Raw genomic sequence first — 17,743 nt, forward strand, 5'->3', positions numbered from 1 at the left:
CTCTCTCTCTGTTAATGTTGCAAAAGCATTCCTTTTCACGTAGAAGAATTGAACATTATGAATAAGAAAAATAGTCATAAAATTTCATAAGCACCTCAAAAGCATTCCTTTTCATGTAGAAGAATTAAACATTATGATTAAGAAAAATAATCAAAAAAAAAAAGAAAAATAATCAAAATATCTCATAAGCACTTCCTTTTTAGGCTATTTTCACTGCCTGTATATAACATATTTTAGACACATATTTTTTCCCCACAAAACAGGGGTCACAATTTACATGCTGCTTCTTAATCTGTCCCTTTTTTTTTTTTTTTTTTTTTTTTTTTAAAGATTTTACTTATTTGAGAGAGCAAAGCAAGAGAGAGAGTAATAGGGAGCAAGAGCAGGTAGGAGGGGCAGAGGGAGAAGCAAGACTTTCTGCTGAGCAAGGAGCCTGACATGGGGCTCAATTCCAGGACCCCTGGATCATTACCTGACTGAAGGCAGATGCTTAATGGACTGAGCTACCCAGGCATCCCTTAGTCTGTCCTTTAACACTAATATCTTTGCATGTTATTATTACTTTCCTGTAGGCTCTAACAATAGCTGTGTTAGACAAGTTAATTTGAACCTCACTCCTTCATCTATAAGAGTATCTACCTCTTTGATGTATGTAAGAATTAAATAAAATGATCCATGTAAAATACAAAGCAAAATGCCTGTCACATCATAAGAGCCAATAAATGCTGGCTTTTGTTAAAGGCTGCATAATAACCAACTCCCTTAACCTGTTAATCAATTTTCTATTTTTAGCTAGTTTTATCCATCAAAAACAACGTTGAAATAGAAACCCATGACATGAAATCTTTAACGCATCCTAAACTTTCTCGGAATATAAATTTCTAGAAGTGGAATCTCGGATCATTGGTATTTTATACATTCTCAAATGTAACTGCTTTACATTCACTAACATGATGTTTCCTCACATTCCTCCTCTCTACTTCACTTTTAAGTTTTCTGTTTCTTAAATGTGTTTTGTAAAGTTAGAAAAGCTTGCAGTACATAGTATGAAAAACAAGATATTTATTATCTAAATTTTAATCACTATTTGTTTTTTACTTAGGAGAATGAACAAGCTTTCAGTGTCATGTTCCAATGTATTTCAAGCAGTTTTACTCTACATGAGCTTTAGCTTTAAGAGAACAACTTGAATTTATCATCGACAGTTGTTTTAAAGCAATATTTGATTTAGTAGTTGTTAGTTGCTTAACAGTTACTTAAAAACTGTACAAATACCATATTTTTAAAAGTACTTTTAAATGTCTCCAAATTAAAAAAAAAATTTTTTAATGTCTCCAAATTAGTCAAAACCCAGTCTTTCTTACAGAAACCCTAAAATTTGAGAGAGAGAATTGCTCAAGCTGCTGAGACGGAGAAAGGCTGGGAAGAAATTTAGCAGAAGCCCTCATCTTTCCTCAAGTGACAAGTGCTGCTCGCACCAAAACACACATTCTCACTGGTGTCTAGGAGACTGTTTCCTTGAATTACCACTGCTAACACGCCCCCTTTTTCCTAGAAACTGTCATTTCCTGAAGCAACAGCATTCAAGAAAAAAACGAACACAGGACTCTTGAAGCAGAAGCCTGGCTGGGGACAGGCAGAAGCCCGGGCTGGCCTCCGAGTGCCTGTCCCTCCGCCCGTCCGTGATCAACCAAGTTATGCCAAGTGACTAACTCGTGACAGCCTCGGGCGCTGGGCGCTGGACGCTGGACGCTGGACGCCGGCCACGCTGCCACCTCGCTCGGGTCCAACGCTGCCGCAAGCAGCCTGGGCTGGGATGGCTCGGCCCTGGGCCCTCAGCGCCGGACCACGGTTTGGCGCTGGCCTCCCATCCCGGTGAGAGTCCTGAGCGATCCGGGCCCCTCCGTAGTCCCCGTCGGGGCGGCGACGGGAGAGGGCCCTTCGGACGTGAGGTCGGATATTGCAAGCGACTCAGGTTTTCCCATCCCGCCCTCACTCCGGAGCTGGAGTCTCGGCTGGGCGCGGGGAACCTTCGACACGGGTCAAGTCTTGCACCACCGGAGCCCTTCCCACCTCTTCCCAGGCGGGGTCGTGCGTTAGGGGGGAACTCTAGAGGGACGTCCCGAAGGATCTGGCCACTCACGCCCACTCCCTGCGTGGCGCTTGGGAATTGGGGCCCCGGGCCCCCAGCACAGGCGACTCGGGCCGCCCTGGACTCCTTCCCACCCCGGAGTCTGGGGGAGGGTCTCGGGCGAGAGGTCAAGGGTCACAGATGGACACTCCCTCCTCCTGGGCCCCGAGCCCAGGTCAAGGGGGTTCGGGTCCGGGCGAGAGCAGCGGCCACAGTACCTGGGTCGAGGCCAGCGTGTGCTGGAGCTGGTGTTGCTCCTCGCTGATCCTCTGCTTCAGCTTCTTGAACATGGCGCAGCGCGGGGTCCTGATGTGAGACCGGAGGGGCGAGCGCCCTGGGAGACCCCCCGCCCCCGCCGCCGCGGCGCAGCGGCCTCTCTACAGCAGGGGCCGCGGGGGCCGGGCCTCACCGCAGCCTCCTCGGGCTCGCGGGGGGATCGGGACACTCGTCCTGCGGGCGTCGGCGTCGCCGCCGCCGCGTCTCTTTCTTCTGGGTGCCACTGGTTGGCCTATGCCCCCCATCCAGCCCCGGCGGCGGCGGCGGCGGCGGCGGCGACAACGGCAGCAGGTGAACGGTGTGCCCAGGACGCCTGCGCGGCCGACGTGGAGCTCGCCGGGGGAGCGGTACGGGGCGCCGGAGGGGCCAAGCACGACGCCGCGCCCGCACATGCGCGCTCGGCGTGGCGCTCCCTGCCGCGGCCGCCCGCACTAACACGCCGTTTTCTGCGCCGCAACGGTTGGTTTCGTGCGGAGATGCCGGCTCCGAGCTGGGGCGGGGCTGGTCTGAGCGCTGCGGAGGCCCCGGCGGAGGTGGAAAGGCCGTCCGCGAGGAGCTGCGGCGTGAGCGCCTGCGGTGGGGGGAGGGGAGCCAGGGACCTCGCCGCGTTCCCAGGGAGAGCGTACGCCTGTTCCGGGACGCCTGGGGGGGGGGGGGGGCCAGGGCGGGAGCGTCTGCCTTTGGCTCAGGCAGGACCCCGGGATCCTGGGATCTAGTTCCGGGTGGGGCTCCCCACCCCCCACCCCCGCAGGGAGCCCTCCTCTCCCTCTGCCTATGCGTCCGCCTCTTTCTGTGTATTGTGAATAAATAAAAATAAAATCTCAAAAGAAATATTTATCATTCTAAATGCTAGGTCCTTGGGCTTATTAAAAGAATTCACAGCTGGTGGAATACACAAATTTCCAAAGGATCCAAGTTTACCCCTAGCATCTGCAATCATCCTAAGAAAGTTTAATGTTTATAGGCCCGGTTTTTCCAACACCCTGAACGTGGGCCATCTGTGAACCCCCAAATCCATCTCTGCAATGACTTCGGCAGGCTATACCAAATTGCTTCATATTGCCTCCATGTATCGGAACCTGAGAGCTGATCTTCATGTTTCAGCAAATATTTACTAGCATGTTGCTCTGTAAGATAATGTCGCCTGATCCCTAAGTGTGGTAGAGCCAGAACGGGGCCTAGTCTGAACGTTGCATTCACTGACAACTGGGCTGAGTCCTCTCTTATCTCATAGTGAATACATGTATTTACCAAGAAAGTAGAAGCATTGTGACTTTGGCCACATAGTACAAAGTCAAATGCCTGAAGGGAGCAGAAAGATTATGAGTTACATACATATGGTCTAAGACAATGAAGAATGAGGGAAAATAACGAACTAGATAGTGCAAACTCTTCCAGAGATATTTTTAAATCACTGCAGCAAAACAGCTCTTACAATAAAATTCAGCCCAAAGGCCAGATGGCCAGATTAAGACTTCTGAGTCTTAATTCTCTGCCCTCATTTTCCTCATTTTAATATTTCATGGGAATGTTGTGAAGTTTGATGTGCATAGAGTATATAGCTCATAGTAAATGATACTTTAAAATTCTGAGAGTTTCATTCTCTCCTTGCTTCTAACATTGTCCTTCTCTGTGTTGAGAGGTCCAGCCTAGACCTGTCCCCTGAGCTCCAGACTATGGCGTCTTCATTAGGCTGTCAGGAGGTCAAAAACTGGCTGTTTTTGTGCCTGGTCTCCAGTACAGGGCCTGACACTAAATTTCTACAGAATTATTTAGTCTTAATACATCCAGCTGCCTACTGAACAATTTCTCTTAATAGTATATAGGCATCTCAATTCAACATGTCTGAAACTGAAATCATCTGCTACTACACTCCCTACCATCACCATCCTGATTTGCCTCTTCTGTGTTTCCTCTCACCCTTTTGCATCTTCCTCTTTGCAAGCTTGCCTTGCCATCTGTATTTTCTGCCTTGGCTGGTGTCATCTCCATCTGCCCAGTTACCCAAGTGAAAATTTGAAGTTAGTCAAAACATTCCTCTCATTCTTCACCCGTATCCAGAGACTCACCAAGCCCTGTGTCTTTTACTCTGAAATATTTCTTAAATCCATTCTCTTTCCTATTTACCCTGCCATTAGTTTCAAGCTTCATGACATCTCACCACTAAGATGATCCCCCAGTTTCGAAATTGGCTTCTCTCCAGGCTAATGTTACTCTCCTGCTGAAACCTCATCAGTGAACTCCTTGTCCTACAGGACACTATTCAAATTTCCAGGCTGTATAAGAAACCCTTGGCAGCTTGGCTCCTGCTGTCTCTTGTAATGCACCCTCTCCACACTCCACACTTAAAACCTCCAGAAATTTCAAATTAACTTGTGGTTCCCTTGAACATCCAGCTTTTGTCTACCTCCTTGCCTTTCTTTTTTTAGTCCCCAGGTTATTGGTAGTAGTTTTGAAAACCTTAATGAATCCAGCGTACTTATTTTCCTCCATGACTTTGTATATTTCTTCTTTTTCCACCTTTCTTGTCTATCTTGATAATGCTACCCACGTCATCTCCCCCTTCAAGCCTTTCCCAACACCACCCCTAAACCCACACACACATCAAGGGAGTTAATCATGCTCCCCTCTAAACAACTTCAGTCTTATAAGCTGTTAACGTATGTATCACACTGTATGTTTACCTATTATTACAAAAGTAATATACTCACTGTAACAAAAACAAAAGTGCAGTTGACCCTCGAACAACACAGATTTGAACTGCACAGGTAAAATTATACATGGATTTTTTTTCAGTAAATACAGTACAAAACTGTAAATGTATTTTCCTTACAATTTTCTTAATACTTTCTTTTCTCTAGCTTGCTTAATTGTAAGAATACAATCTATAATACACATAACATACAAGATATGTGTTAGTCAACTGTTCGTGTTATCAACAAGGCTTTTGGTCAACAGTAGGCCAGTCATTAGTTACGTTTTGGGGAAGACAAAAGTTACAGATTTTTCAGCTATGCAGGAGGTTGGCATCCCTAACCCCTGCATTGTTCAAGGGCCAACTGTATAATCTTATGCCCCCAGACAGCCCCTATTAATAATTTAGTTTGTACTCTTTCCAACGCACAGCTAGATCCCAGGACCCTGAGATCATGACCTGAGCCAAAGGCAGATGCTGAAGCAACTGAGCCACTCAGGCACTCCTCCCATTTCCATATTTTAAAAAATGTTTTGGGACTCCTGGATGGCTCAGCGATTGAGTGTCTGCCTTCCACTAAGGGCAGGATCCTGGGTCCTGGGATCGAGTCCTACATTCTGCCTCTGCCTGTGTCTCTGCCTCTCTCTGTGTATCTCATGAATAAATAAATAAAATATTTTTTAAAATGTTTTGACAAAAAGATGACATGGCATTTTGTTTTGATTTCCAATTAAATATAAGCAAAGTTAAAATCTAGTTACAAGTGTGTATGTTATCATAGATCTTTCAGATTATATTATAAAATTCATGTAACCTAGATATTAGCTTTTCATTTTCCCTAAGGGACAACTCCCTCTAAGTAAATTTGGGGAAATAGAGTGTTCCTTGGTCTTCTACGATTCTTCTTTAAGTCTCTACTAAATCCCATTCTACTGTGGGAAACCTCTTCATTTGCTATTAGTCTCAGTCCGGAAATCATGACTGCAGTCTCCCTGGGTACCTTGATGCTATACCTCTAAGGGACTTTGTAGGATGAGAATCAGGAGGGAGGAGAAAAACGAGTTGCATTTGGGGGAGATACTAAATATCTTTATGGACCCAACTCTCATTTCCTTCCATTACAGCCCTACTCAAGACAGGCAGACTTACCAAGTTTATTAGCAGATTGGAAAACACTAAAGGAATTATGGCATATTAAAGGAAGAAATCTAAACTATATGCTAAATAGGGGATGGGGATTGAGCAAAATAGGTGAAGGGGAGTGAGAGATCAGACTTCCAGTTATGGAATGAATAAGTCATGGAAATAAAAGGCACAGCATAAGGGATCCAGTCAATGATAGTGTATAGTGATGTAATGGAACAGATGGTAACTACACTTGTGCTAAACATACATAACATATAAATTTGTCAAATCACCAAATTATACACCTGAAACTAGTGTAACACTGTATGTCAACTATATTTAAATAAAAACAAAAAAACTATATGCTAAATACAACTTTTCCCATAGTTTAAGGAAAAAAAACTTCAAAACCTATAACCTTGGGGTACCTGTCTGGCTCAGTCAGAAGAACATGTGACTCTTGATCTCGAGGTTGTGAGTTTGAGCCTCACATTGGATGTGGAGATTCCTTAAAGTAACGAAAAAAAAGTGATATCCTTTGTAGGATATTACTTGAAATTATCCATCCCTAGACCTTAATCTTATTCCCTGGTCTCTGTCCATAAGGACCCCTCTGCAGGAACATTCTCTACTAGATTCTACAGGGCAAATCTACCAACCTTTAGGAAAACTCTTACCTTTACCCACAGAAGTTGGCCCATGCTCCTTCGCCATCTAGGCAATTTTGGAGACTCAGTATTCTTTAATTTTACACTTATCCCACTCTGAGCTATTCAGGCTAGAATAACCCCACATGGGAAGGGGACTGAGCTTCGGGCAGTAGATTCCATAGTAGACTGTGGTACTCCACCCCGTCCTCTTCAAAGTCTCCCTTGAGAATTGAAAGTATGTCATTTTATTCTTCCCAACAGTATGGAAGACCTTAAAAAGCAGCCAGAGAAAAAAGACATGTTAAACACAGAGAAAAAAAAAATAATGACTTCATGGAACATCTTTAAAATGCTGAAACAAATTTAAAAAACGCAAAGAAAGCATTCATTTATAATGAAAGCAAAATAAAGACATTTTCTGAAAAAGAACAGCTGAGAAAACTCTTTACCAGCAAACTTGAACTATAAGAAGTGCTCAAGAAATGACTCCAGATGGATATACAAGAGAGAAGGAAGAAATCCTAAAATGATAAATATGCAGATAAATATGAAAGACTATTTTTTTCTCTTAATTTCTTTAAAATCAGCCCGGGGGGCTCAGGGGTTTAGCGCCACCTTCCGCCCAGGGCCTGATCCTGGAGACCGGAGATCAAGTCCTGCATCGGGTTCCCTGCATGGAGCCTGCTTCTCCCTCTGCCTGTGTCTCTGCCTCTCTCTCTCTCTCTCTCTCTCTGTGTGTGTGTGTGTGTGTGTGTGTCTCGTGAATAAATAAATAAAATCTTAAAATAAATAAAATAAAAAAAATTGACTGTTGGGGCACCTGGGTCAGTGGCTCAATCAGTTGAGTGTCTGACTTTTGATTTCAGCTCAGGTCATGATCTCAGAGTCATGGGATCAAGCCTGGAGTTGGACTCTACACTCAGCACAGAGTCGGCTTGGGACTCTCTTCTCCTTCTTCCTCTGCTTCTCTCCCTGCTTGCATATTGTCTCTCTCCCTCTCTCTCTGAAGTAAATAAATAAAATCTTTTTTTAAATCAAATTAACCACTTAAAACAAAAATCATGACCATACATTGGTGGGGGGGAGGGCTTAACATACAATGAGGTAAAATCTATGATAATAATAACACAAAGAAAAAAAAATAATAACACAAGGGACAAAAAGTTAGTAAATGGAAGTATGTATACTGCTATAAGGTTCTTACATTATATGTGTAGTACAACATTAATTCAGGTTAGACTGTGGTAAGTTAAGGATGCATATTGTAATGCCTAGAACAATCACTAAAAAAAGAAACACTAAAACAAAAGATTTAAGTCCCATAGAAGATGTAAGATACAATCCTAAAACATAATAAAAAAGAAGACAGCAATGAAAAGGGAACAAAGAACTAATGTGACAAATAAAAAACAAGGAAGAAGATGGTAGGCTTAAAGCTAATCATATAAAAATTACACTCAATATAAATTAATTAAATACTTGGATGAAAAAGCAGAGATGGTCATAATGAATAGAAAAGCAAGATCCAACTATATATTGTTTTTAAGGCATGCAATTTCAATATAAAGACACAGATAAGTTAATCATAAAAACATGGAAAAGGGACACCTGTGTGGCTCAGCGGTTGAGCTTCTGCCTTTGGCTCAGGGTGTGATCCCAGGGTTCCAGGATTGAGTCCCACATCGGGCTCCCTGCAGGGAGCCTGCTTCTCCCTCTGCCTCTGTCTCTGCCTCTCTCTCTCTCTGTGTCCCTCACTAATAAATAAACGAAATCATTTTAAAAAATAAAAATAAATAAAAGCATGGAAAAGAATATACTATATATCACAGATCAAGTTCCCCTGGTAACAGACTCTGAGATTTACTTACAAGAAATGTGTTAGAACTTGTTAGAGGGGAAAGGCCAGAGGGGTTGGGACAATACAGATAGGTGTGAGTCATATGTAGCCACACTACTAGCTGCTTGCAAAATGAATGCCTCAGTTCTGAAAGCACATCTGAACAATGCACCAGAGAATCCAGTATACTATGCAAACCTGAATCATAGGAAAGCTGATATAACTGTATTAATATCAAATAAAGTAGACTTCAAGACAAGAAGTATTACAAAAATAAAGAACATTTATTTCTTTTTTAAGATTATTTGAGAAGGGGAGGGCCAGAGGGAGAAAGAATCTAAAGCAGAATCCATTCTCTGTGTGGAGCCAAATGCAGGGCTCTGTCTCACAACTTTGAGATCTTGACCTGAGCCAAAACCAAGAGTCGGAGGCTTAACCTACTAAGCCACCCAGGTGCCCCTAAAGAACATTTCAAAATAAAGAAAAGGTCAACTCATCAAGAAAACATAATCCTAAATGTGTATCTATATAATAACATAGCTTCATGAAGCTATGAAGCAAAAACTGAAATGAAAGGACAAATTTTTAAATCTCCAATTACAGTTGGAGATTTTAAGATACCTCTCTTAGTCTCCTTTTCTTTTTTTATACATTTGGTTTTTTTAATTTTTTTAATTATTTATGATAGTCACACAGAGAGAAAGAGAGGCAGAGACATAGGCAGAGGGAGAAGCAGGCTCCATACACCGGGAGCCCGACGTGGGATTTGATCCCGGGTCTCCAGGATCGCGCCCTGGGCCAAAGGCAGGCGCTAAACCGCTGCGCCACCCAGGGATCCCTACATTTGTTTTTTTTTGTTTTTTTTTTTTTCTTAATTTTTATTTATGATAGTCACACAGAGAGAGAGAGGGGCAGAGACACAGGCAGAGGGAGAAGCAGGCTCCATGCACCGGAGCCCGACGTGGGATTCGATCCCGGGTCTCCAGGATCGCGTCCTGGGTCAAAGGCAGGCGCCAAACTGCTGCGCCACCCAGGGATCCCTATACATTTGTTTTTTATTTAAGTTCGATCTGCCAACATATAGTATAACACCCAGTGCTCATCCCATCAAGTACCCTCCTCGGTGCCCGTCACCAAGTTACCCTATCCTCCCACACACCTCCCCTTTACAACCCTTTGTTTGTTTCCCAGAGTTAGAAGTCTGCATGGTTGGTCTCCCTCTCTAGTTTTTCCCCTCCTTTCCTTTATAATCCCTTTCACTAGTTCTTACATTCGATGTGTCAGTGAAACCATATGATGATTGTCCTTCTCTGATTGACTTATTTTGCTCAGCATAATACCCTCCAGTTCCATCCATGTCAAAGCATAGTGGGTATTCGTCTCTTCTGATGGCTAAGTAATATTCCATTGTGTGTGTATAAATTAATTAATTAATTTATTTATTTATTTATTCCACATTTACACTACATGTATACCACATCTTTTTTATCCATTTATCTGTCGAAGGACATCATGGCTCCTTCCACAGTTTGGCTATTGTGTACATTGCTGTTATAGATATTGGGGTACAGGTGTCCTGGCTTTTCACTACATCTGTATCTTTGGGGTAAATCCCCAGCAGTGCAATTGCTTGGTCATAGGGCAGGTCTATTTTTAACTCTTTGAGGAACCTCCACACAGTTTTCCAGAGTGGCTGCACCAGTTCACATTCCCACCAACAGTGTAAGAGGGTTCCCTTTTCTCCACATCCTCTCCAACATTTGTGGTTGTTAATTTTCGCCATTCTCACTGATGTGACATATCTCATTGTGGTTTTGTTTTTTGTTTTGTTTTGTTTTGTTTTATTTTTTTATTTATTTATGATAGGCACACAGTGAGAGAGAGAGAGGCAGAGACACAGGCAGAGGGAGAAGCAGGCTCCATGTACCGGGAGACCGACGTGGGATTCGATCCGGGATCTCCAGGATCGCGCCCTGGGCCAAAGGCAGGAGCCAAACCACTGCGCCACCCAGGGATCCCTCATTGTGGTTTTAATTTGTATTTCCCTGATGGCAAATGATGCAGAGCATTTTCTCATGTGCTTGTTGGCCATGTGTATGTCTTCTTTGGTGAAATTTCTGTTCATGTCTTCTGCCTTCTGCCTTCATGGTTGGATTTTATGTTTCTTGGGTGTTGAGTTTGATAAGTTCTTTATAGATCTTGGATACTAGCCCTTTACCTGATATGTCATTTGCAAATATCTTCTCCCATTCTGTAGGTTGTCTTTTAGTTTTGTTGACTGTTTCTTTTGCTGTGCAGAAGATATTATCTTGATTAAGTTCCAACAGTTCATTTTTGCTTTTGTTTCCCTTGCCCTCATAGATATATCTTGCAGGAAGTTACTGTGGCCAAGGTAAAAAAGGTTGTTGCCGGTGTTCTCCTCTAGGACTGTGATGGATTCTTGTCTCACATTTAGATCTTTCATCCATTTTGAGTTTATCTTTGTGTATGGTGCAAGAGAGTGGTCTAGTTTCATTCTTCTGCATGGGGCTGTCCAATTTTCCCAGCACCATTTATTGAAGAGACTGTCCTTTTTCCAGTGTATAGTCTTTCCTGCTTTGTTGAATATTAGTTGACCATAGAATTGAGGGCCCATTTCGGGGTTTTCTGTTCTGTTCCATTGATCTATGTGTCTGTTTTTTTGTGCCAGTACCGCACTGCTTGATGATCACAGTTTTGTAATACAGCTTGAAATCTAGCATTGTGATGCCCCTGGCATTGGTTTTCTTTTTCAGTAATTCTCTGGCTTATTTGAGGTCTTTGATTCCATACAAATCTTAAGATTATTTTTTCCAATTCTGTGAAGAAAGTCCATGGTTTTTTTTTTTTTTTAATTTTTTTATTTATTTATGATAGTCACAGAGAGAGAGAGAGGCGCAGAGACACAGGCAGAGGAAGAAGCAGGCTCCATGCACCGGGAGCCCGACGTGGGATTCGATCCTGGGTCTCCAGGATCACGCCCTGGGCCAAAGGCAGGCGCCAAACCGCTGCGCCACCCAGGGATCCCTAGTCCATGGTTTTTTGATAGGGATTGCATTAAATGTGTAAATTGCCGTGGGTAGCATAGACATTTTCGCAACGTTTATTCTTTCAATCTGTGAACATGGAATGTTTTTCCATCTCTTTGTGTCTTCTTCAGTTTCTTTCAGAAGTGTTCTGTAGTTTTTAGGGTATAGGTCCTTTACCTCTTTCGTTCGGTTTATTCCTAGGTCTCTTATGCTTTTGTATATGGTGCAATTGTAAATGGGATTGACTCCTTAATTTCTCTTTCTTCAGTCTCATTGTTAGTTTATAGAAATGCAACTGATTTCTGTGCATTGATTTTGTATCCTGCCACATTGTATGAGTTCTAGCAATCTTGGGGTGGAGTCTTCTGGGTTTTCTATGTACAGTATCATGTCATCTGCGAAGAGGGAGAGTTTGAGTTCTTCTTTGCCAATTTGAATGCCTTTTATTTCTTTTTGTTGTCTAATTACTGTCCAAAAATTACTGTTGTCTAATTTTACTGTTGTCTAATTACTTCTAGTACTATGTTGAATAGCAGTGGTGAGAGTGGACATCCCTGTCGCGTTCCTGATCCTAGGGGAAAGGCTTTCAGTTTTTCCCCATTGAGAATGATATTTGCTGTAGGCTTTTTTTTCATAGATGGCTTTTAAGATATTGAGGAATGGGGGCAGCTGGGTGGCTCAGAGGTTTAGTGCCACCTTTGGCCCAGGGTGTGATCCTGGAGACCCAGGATCGAGTCCCACGTCTGGCTCCCTGCATGGAGCCTGCTCCTCCCTCTGCCTGTGTCTGTGTGTGTCTTTCATGAATAAATAAATAAAATCTTTAAAAAAAGATATTGAGGAATGTTCCCTCTATCCCTACACTTTGAAGAGTTTTGATCAGGAATGGATGCTATATTTTGTCAAATGCTTTCTCTGCATCTATTGAGAGGATCATATGGTTCTTGTTTTTTCTCTTGTTGATGTGATCTATCATGTTGATTGTTTTATGAGTGTTGAACCACCCTTGCATCCTGGGGATAAATCCCACTTGGTCATGGTGAATAATCCTCTGAATGTACTGTTGGATCCTATTGGCTAGTATCTTGGTGAGAATTTTTGCCTCTGTGTTCATCAGGGAGATTAGTGTATAATTCTCCTTTTTGGTGGGGTCTTTGTCTGGCTTTGGAATCAAGGTGATGGTGGCCTCATAGAACGAGTTTGGAAGTATTCCATCCCTTTCTATCTTTTGGAACAGCTTTAGTAGAATAGGTATTGTTTCTTCTATAAACATTTGATAGAATTACCTGGGAAGCCATCTGGCCCTGAACTTTTGTGTCTTGGGAGGTTTTTGATGACTGCAATTTCCTCACTCATTATTGGCCTGTTCAGGTTTTCTATTTCTTCCTGTTCCAGTTTTGGTAATTTGTGGTTTTCCAGAAATGCATTCATTTCTTCTAGATTGCGTAATTTTTTGGCATATAGCTGCTCATAATACATTTTTAGAATTGTATTTCCTTGATATTGGTTGTGATTTCTCCTCTTTTATTCATGACTTTATTAATTTGAGTCTTTTCTTTTTAATAAGGCTGGCTAATGGTTTATCTATCTTACTAATTCTTTCAAAGAACCAACTCCTGGTTTTGTTGATTTGTTCTACAGTTCTTCTGGTCTCTATTTCATTGAGTTCTGCTCGAATCTTTATTATCTCTTCTTCTGCTTGGTGTAGGTTTTATTTGTTGTTCTTTCTCTAGTTCCTTTTGGTGCAAGGTTAGCTTTTGTATTTGAGTTTTTTCCAATTTTTTTGAGGGAGGCTTGTATTGTGATGTATTTCCCCTTAGGATCACTTTTGCTGTATCCCAAAGATTTTGAACAGTTGTATCTTCATTTTCATTACTTTCCATGAATCTTTTAAATTCTTCTTTAATTTCCTAGTTGACCCATTCATCTTTTAGTAGGATCTCTTTAACCTCCATGTGTTTGAGTTTCTTCCAAATTTCTTCTTGTGATTGACTTCTAGTTTCAAAGTATTGTGGTCTGAAAATATGCAGAGGACCATCCCAATCTTTTGCTATTAGCTGAGACATGATTTGTGACCCAGTATGTGGTCTATTCTGGAGAAAGTTCCATGTGCACTTGAGAAGAATGTGTATTCAGTTGCATTCGGATTGTAAGTTCTGTATATATCTGTGAAATCTATTTGGTCTGGTGTATCATTTAAAGCCCTTGTTTCTTTGGTGCTGTTCTGCTTAGAATATCTGTCATTTGCTGAAAGTGCCGTGTTGAAGTCTCCTACTATTAGTGTATTATCTAAGTATCTCTTTACTTTGGTTATTAATTGATTGATAATTAACTGGCAGCTTCCACATTAGGAGCATAAATATTCATGATTGTTAAGTCTTCTTGTTGGATAGACCCTTTAAGTGTGATACAGTGTCCCTCTTCATCTCTTACTATAGTCTTTGGTATACACTCTAATTTATCTATTATGAGGATGGCTACCCCAGCTTTCTTTTGAGGACCATTTGAATGGTAAATAGTTCTCCACCCCTTCATTTTCAGGCTGGAGGTGTCCTCAGGTCTGAAATGGGTCTCTTATAGACAGCAAATAGATGGGTCTTGCTTTTTTTATCCAGCACAATATCCTGCATCTTTTGATGGGATCATTTAGCCCATTCATGGTTAGAGTAACTATTGAAAGATATGAATTTAGTGTCATCATAATACCTATTCAGTCCCTGTTTTGTGGATTGTTTATTTGGGCTCCTTCTTTCTTTTACAGGGTCCCTCTTAATATTTCTTGCAGAGCTGGTCACATATTCTTTCAGTTTCTGCCTATCCTGGAAGGTCTTTATCTCTCCTTCTATTCTGAATGAGAGCCTTGCTGGATAAAGTATTCTTGGATGCATCTTCTTCTCATTTAGTACCCTGTATATATCCTGCCAGCCCTGTCTGGCCTGCCAGGTCTCTGTGGAGAGGTCTGCTGTTAATGTTATTTCTCCCCATATAAGTTAAGAATCTCTTGTCTCGAGCTGCTTTAAGGATTTTCTCTTTATCTTTGAAATTTGCAAGTTTCACTATTAAATGTCAAGATGTTGAACAGTTTTTATTGATTTTGGGAGGTTCTCTCTATCTCTTGGATCTGAATGCCTATTTCTTTCCCCAGATTTGGGATGTTCTCAGCTATGATTTGTTCAAATTTGTGGTCTACTCTCTCCCTCAGCACTTCTGGAATCCCAATTAGATGTATATTCTTCCTTCTCAAGATATCATTTATTTCCCTAAGCCTTTCCTCGTGGGCTCTTGTTTTTCTCTTTTCTCCTCAGCTTTCTTCCTTACCATCAACTTGTCTTCTATGTCACTCACTCTGTCTTCCACCTCATTAACTCTAGCAGGTTGCACATCCAGTTTAGATTGCATTTCATTTAATCTATTTTTAATTTCAGCCTGATCAGATCTCAATTCTGTGGTAATGAAGTCTCTAGAGTCCTTTACACTTTTTTCCAGAGCCACCAGTAACTTTATAATTGTACTTCTGAATTGAATTTCTGACATCATATTGAAATCCAAATTCTGTAACTCTGTGGCAAAGAGTATTGTTTCCGGTTTTCTTTTGTGGTGAATTCTTCCTTCTAGTCATTTTGTCCAGTGCAGAGTGGCTGTATGAGTGGGCTGAGTCAAAAATATCAACCATGACCTATGTAAAATCCCCAGATGATTTTTGTTGGAAGCGAAAACTTTTCTCTCTGTAGCATTCCAGCTGTTCTCTCTTTAAATCTCAGGTTGAATTCATAGGTGTTCAGGATGTTTTGAAAGTTCTATAGGTAATTGTGTGGGACCAGATGAGTTGAGGACCCCTACTCTTCCACCATCTTGCCACCTCCTCTCCCTCTCTTAGTCTCCTTGATAAAATAAGTAGACAAAAAAGTATGTAAAGATATAGAGGATCTGAGTCAGCTAACTTTGCCTAATTGATATTTTTGGAAAACAACAACCAACAACTGCAGAATGCACATTCTTTTTTAGTACACATGATACTCAAGATAGACCATATGCTATTTCATAAATCTCAATAAATTTCAAAGGATTTAATATCATACAGCATATTCTCTGATCACAAAGGAATTAAATTAGAAATCAATAACAAAATTATATCTAAAAAATCCCTAAATATTTTGAAATTAGGCAGCTAACATCCAAATAAGCAATGGGTCAAAGAACAAAGCTCAAGAGAAATCAGAAAATGTTTTAAATGAATGAAAATGAAAATAAACATGTCAAAACTTGTGAGGTGCAGCTAAAGCAATGCTTAGAAGGAAATTTATAGTATTGCATGTTTATATTAGAAAAGGAAGAGGTTAAAAACCAGTAATCTAAGACTCCAACTTAAGAACTTAAAAAAGAAGAGAAAATTAAAACCAAAGTAAGTAGAAGGCATTAAACAATACAGATAAGTGCAAAAATCAATAAAATAGAAACAATAGAGAAATACCAATAAAGCGAAACTTTGGTTTTTAGAAAAGATTAACAAAATTGATAAGCCCCTAGTAAGACTCATTGAGAGAAAGAAAAACACTATCAATATCAGGAATTAAAGACAGGCTATCACCATAGATTCTACAGATAGTACTAGGGAGTATCACAAAAGGGTTTAGGCAAATAATTTCAACAATATAGAAAAATGGACATATCCTTCAAAAGACACAAATTATCAAACCTTTGATGTTTCTCAGCCAGTGACTAAGTAAACAAATTGTGGTACATCCATACCACAGAATACTACTCTAAAATATAAAGAATCAACTATTGATAGCCACAACAACCTGAAAGGATCTCAAGTAAAGTGAAAAAAGTCAGACTTAAAAGAAGTCATACACATATATGATTCATTTATATGACATTCTGGAAAGACAAAATGATAGGGAAAGAGAGCAATTCAGTGTTTTCTAGGACGTAAGTAGGGTGAAGGATGAGGATGGGGTGGGGGAGGTATTAAAAGGGCATAATGAGGGAATCTTTGGGATGATGAAAGACTTCATATCATAGCTCTGATGGTAGATATACAACTCTGTGCACTTCTCAACGCCCCCCCCCCCGCAAAAAGCCTATGCACTACACACACTGAATTTCACTGTATAAAAATTTTAGAATAAAATTTTAAAAACTAAAGCTCAGAGAGGTTTAGAATCTCAGTGGTTGAGCATCAGCCTTTGGCTTGGGACATGATCCCAGGGCCCTAGGATGGAGCCCCACTTCAAGCTCCCTACAGGGAGCCTGCTTCTCCCTCAGTCTATGTCTCTGCCTCTCTCTGTGTCTCTCATAAATAAATAAATAAAATATTTAAAAAAAAAAAAAAAAAAAGAGGGGCAGCCCAGGTGGCTCAGCGGTTTAGCGCCACCTTCAGCCCAGGAGTGTGATCCTGGAGACCCGGGGTCGAGTCCCATGTCGGGCTCCCTGCATGGAGCCTGCTTCTCCCTCTGCCTGTCTCTCTGCCTGTCTCTCTCTCTGTGTCTCATAAATAAATAAAATTAAAAGAGAGAGAGAGAGAGAGAATCTCATCCAAAGTAACACAGTCTGGATGGTAGAGCAGCATTTGAACCCAGAGCTCTAAAGCTCTAAAGCTCTAAAGCTCATGGCACATCACCATGCAAACTACGTCTGGATTCATTATTGTGGAGGCACAGATTTTCATTGACTTTGATTGCTCTGTGCTCTCCAACTCTGCCTCAAAATGATTTACTGATTGATACTGATGTGTGCTCACTAAAATAAATTCTTTCTTGGTTGTCAGAAAAGAAATATTTTACTTTTGTATATATTGAAATACCTCATTACACTGTTTTAATGCTCTTGATGAGAACACTTTGAAACATAGTATGTTTTTAATGTTTACTTTTGCAAAAGAACATGGTATGTCTAGGTATATTACAGTTCTAGAAGAGTAGGAAAGACTTCCATGAAAGAAAGGTCTCCATATCTTTGTCTAAACTTAGACTGTGACTCTCT

At 41.2% G+C, this 17,743-nt stretch overlaps 1 protein-coding gene across 5 annotated transcripts in view; it reads right to left on the reverse strand.

Moving 5' to 3' along the window:
• GOLGA4 (golgin A4) overlaps positions 1 to 2,706 on the reverse strand; it is a 126,916-nt gene extending 124,210 nt beyond the window's left edge. For 4 of the 5 annotated variants that reach the window (XM_077865829.1, XM_077865827.1, XM_077865826.1 and 1 more), the window contains exon 1: positions 2,350 to 2,706. In XM_077865829.1, the coding sequence (XP_077721955.1) occupies positions 2,350 to 2,421 (72 nt within the window). In that variant the 5' untranslated portion in view covers positions 2,422 to 2,706. The remainder of the gene's footprint in view (positions 1 to 2,349) is intronic. The other variant, XM_077865830.1, reaches the window with a different exon arrangement.
• Between the last annotated feature and the right edge of the window lie 15,037 nt (positions 2,707 to 17,743).

Source organism: Canis aureus, chromosome 22 (genome assembly GCF_053574225.1).
Source record: "Canis aureus isolate CA01 chromosome 22, VMU_Caureus_v.1.0, whole genome shotgun sequence".
NCBI lineage: Eukaryota > Metazoa > Chordata > Mammalia > Carnivora > Canidae > Canis > Canis aureus.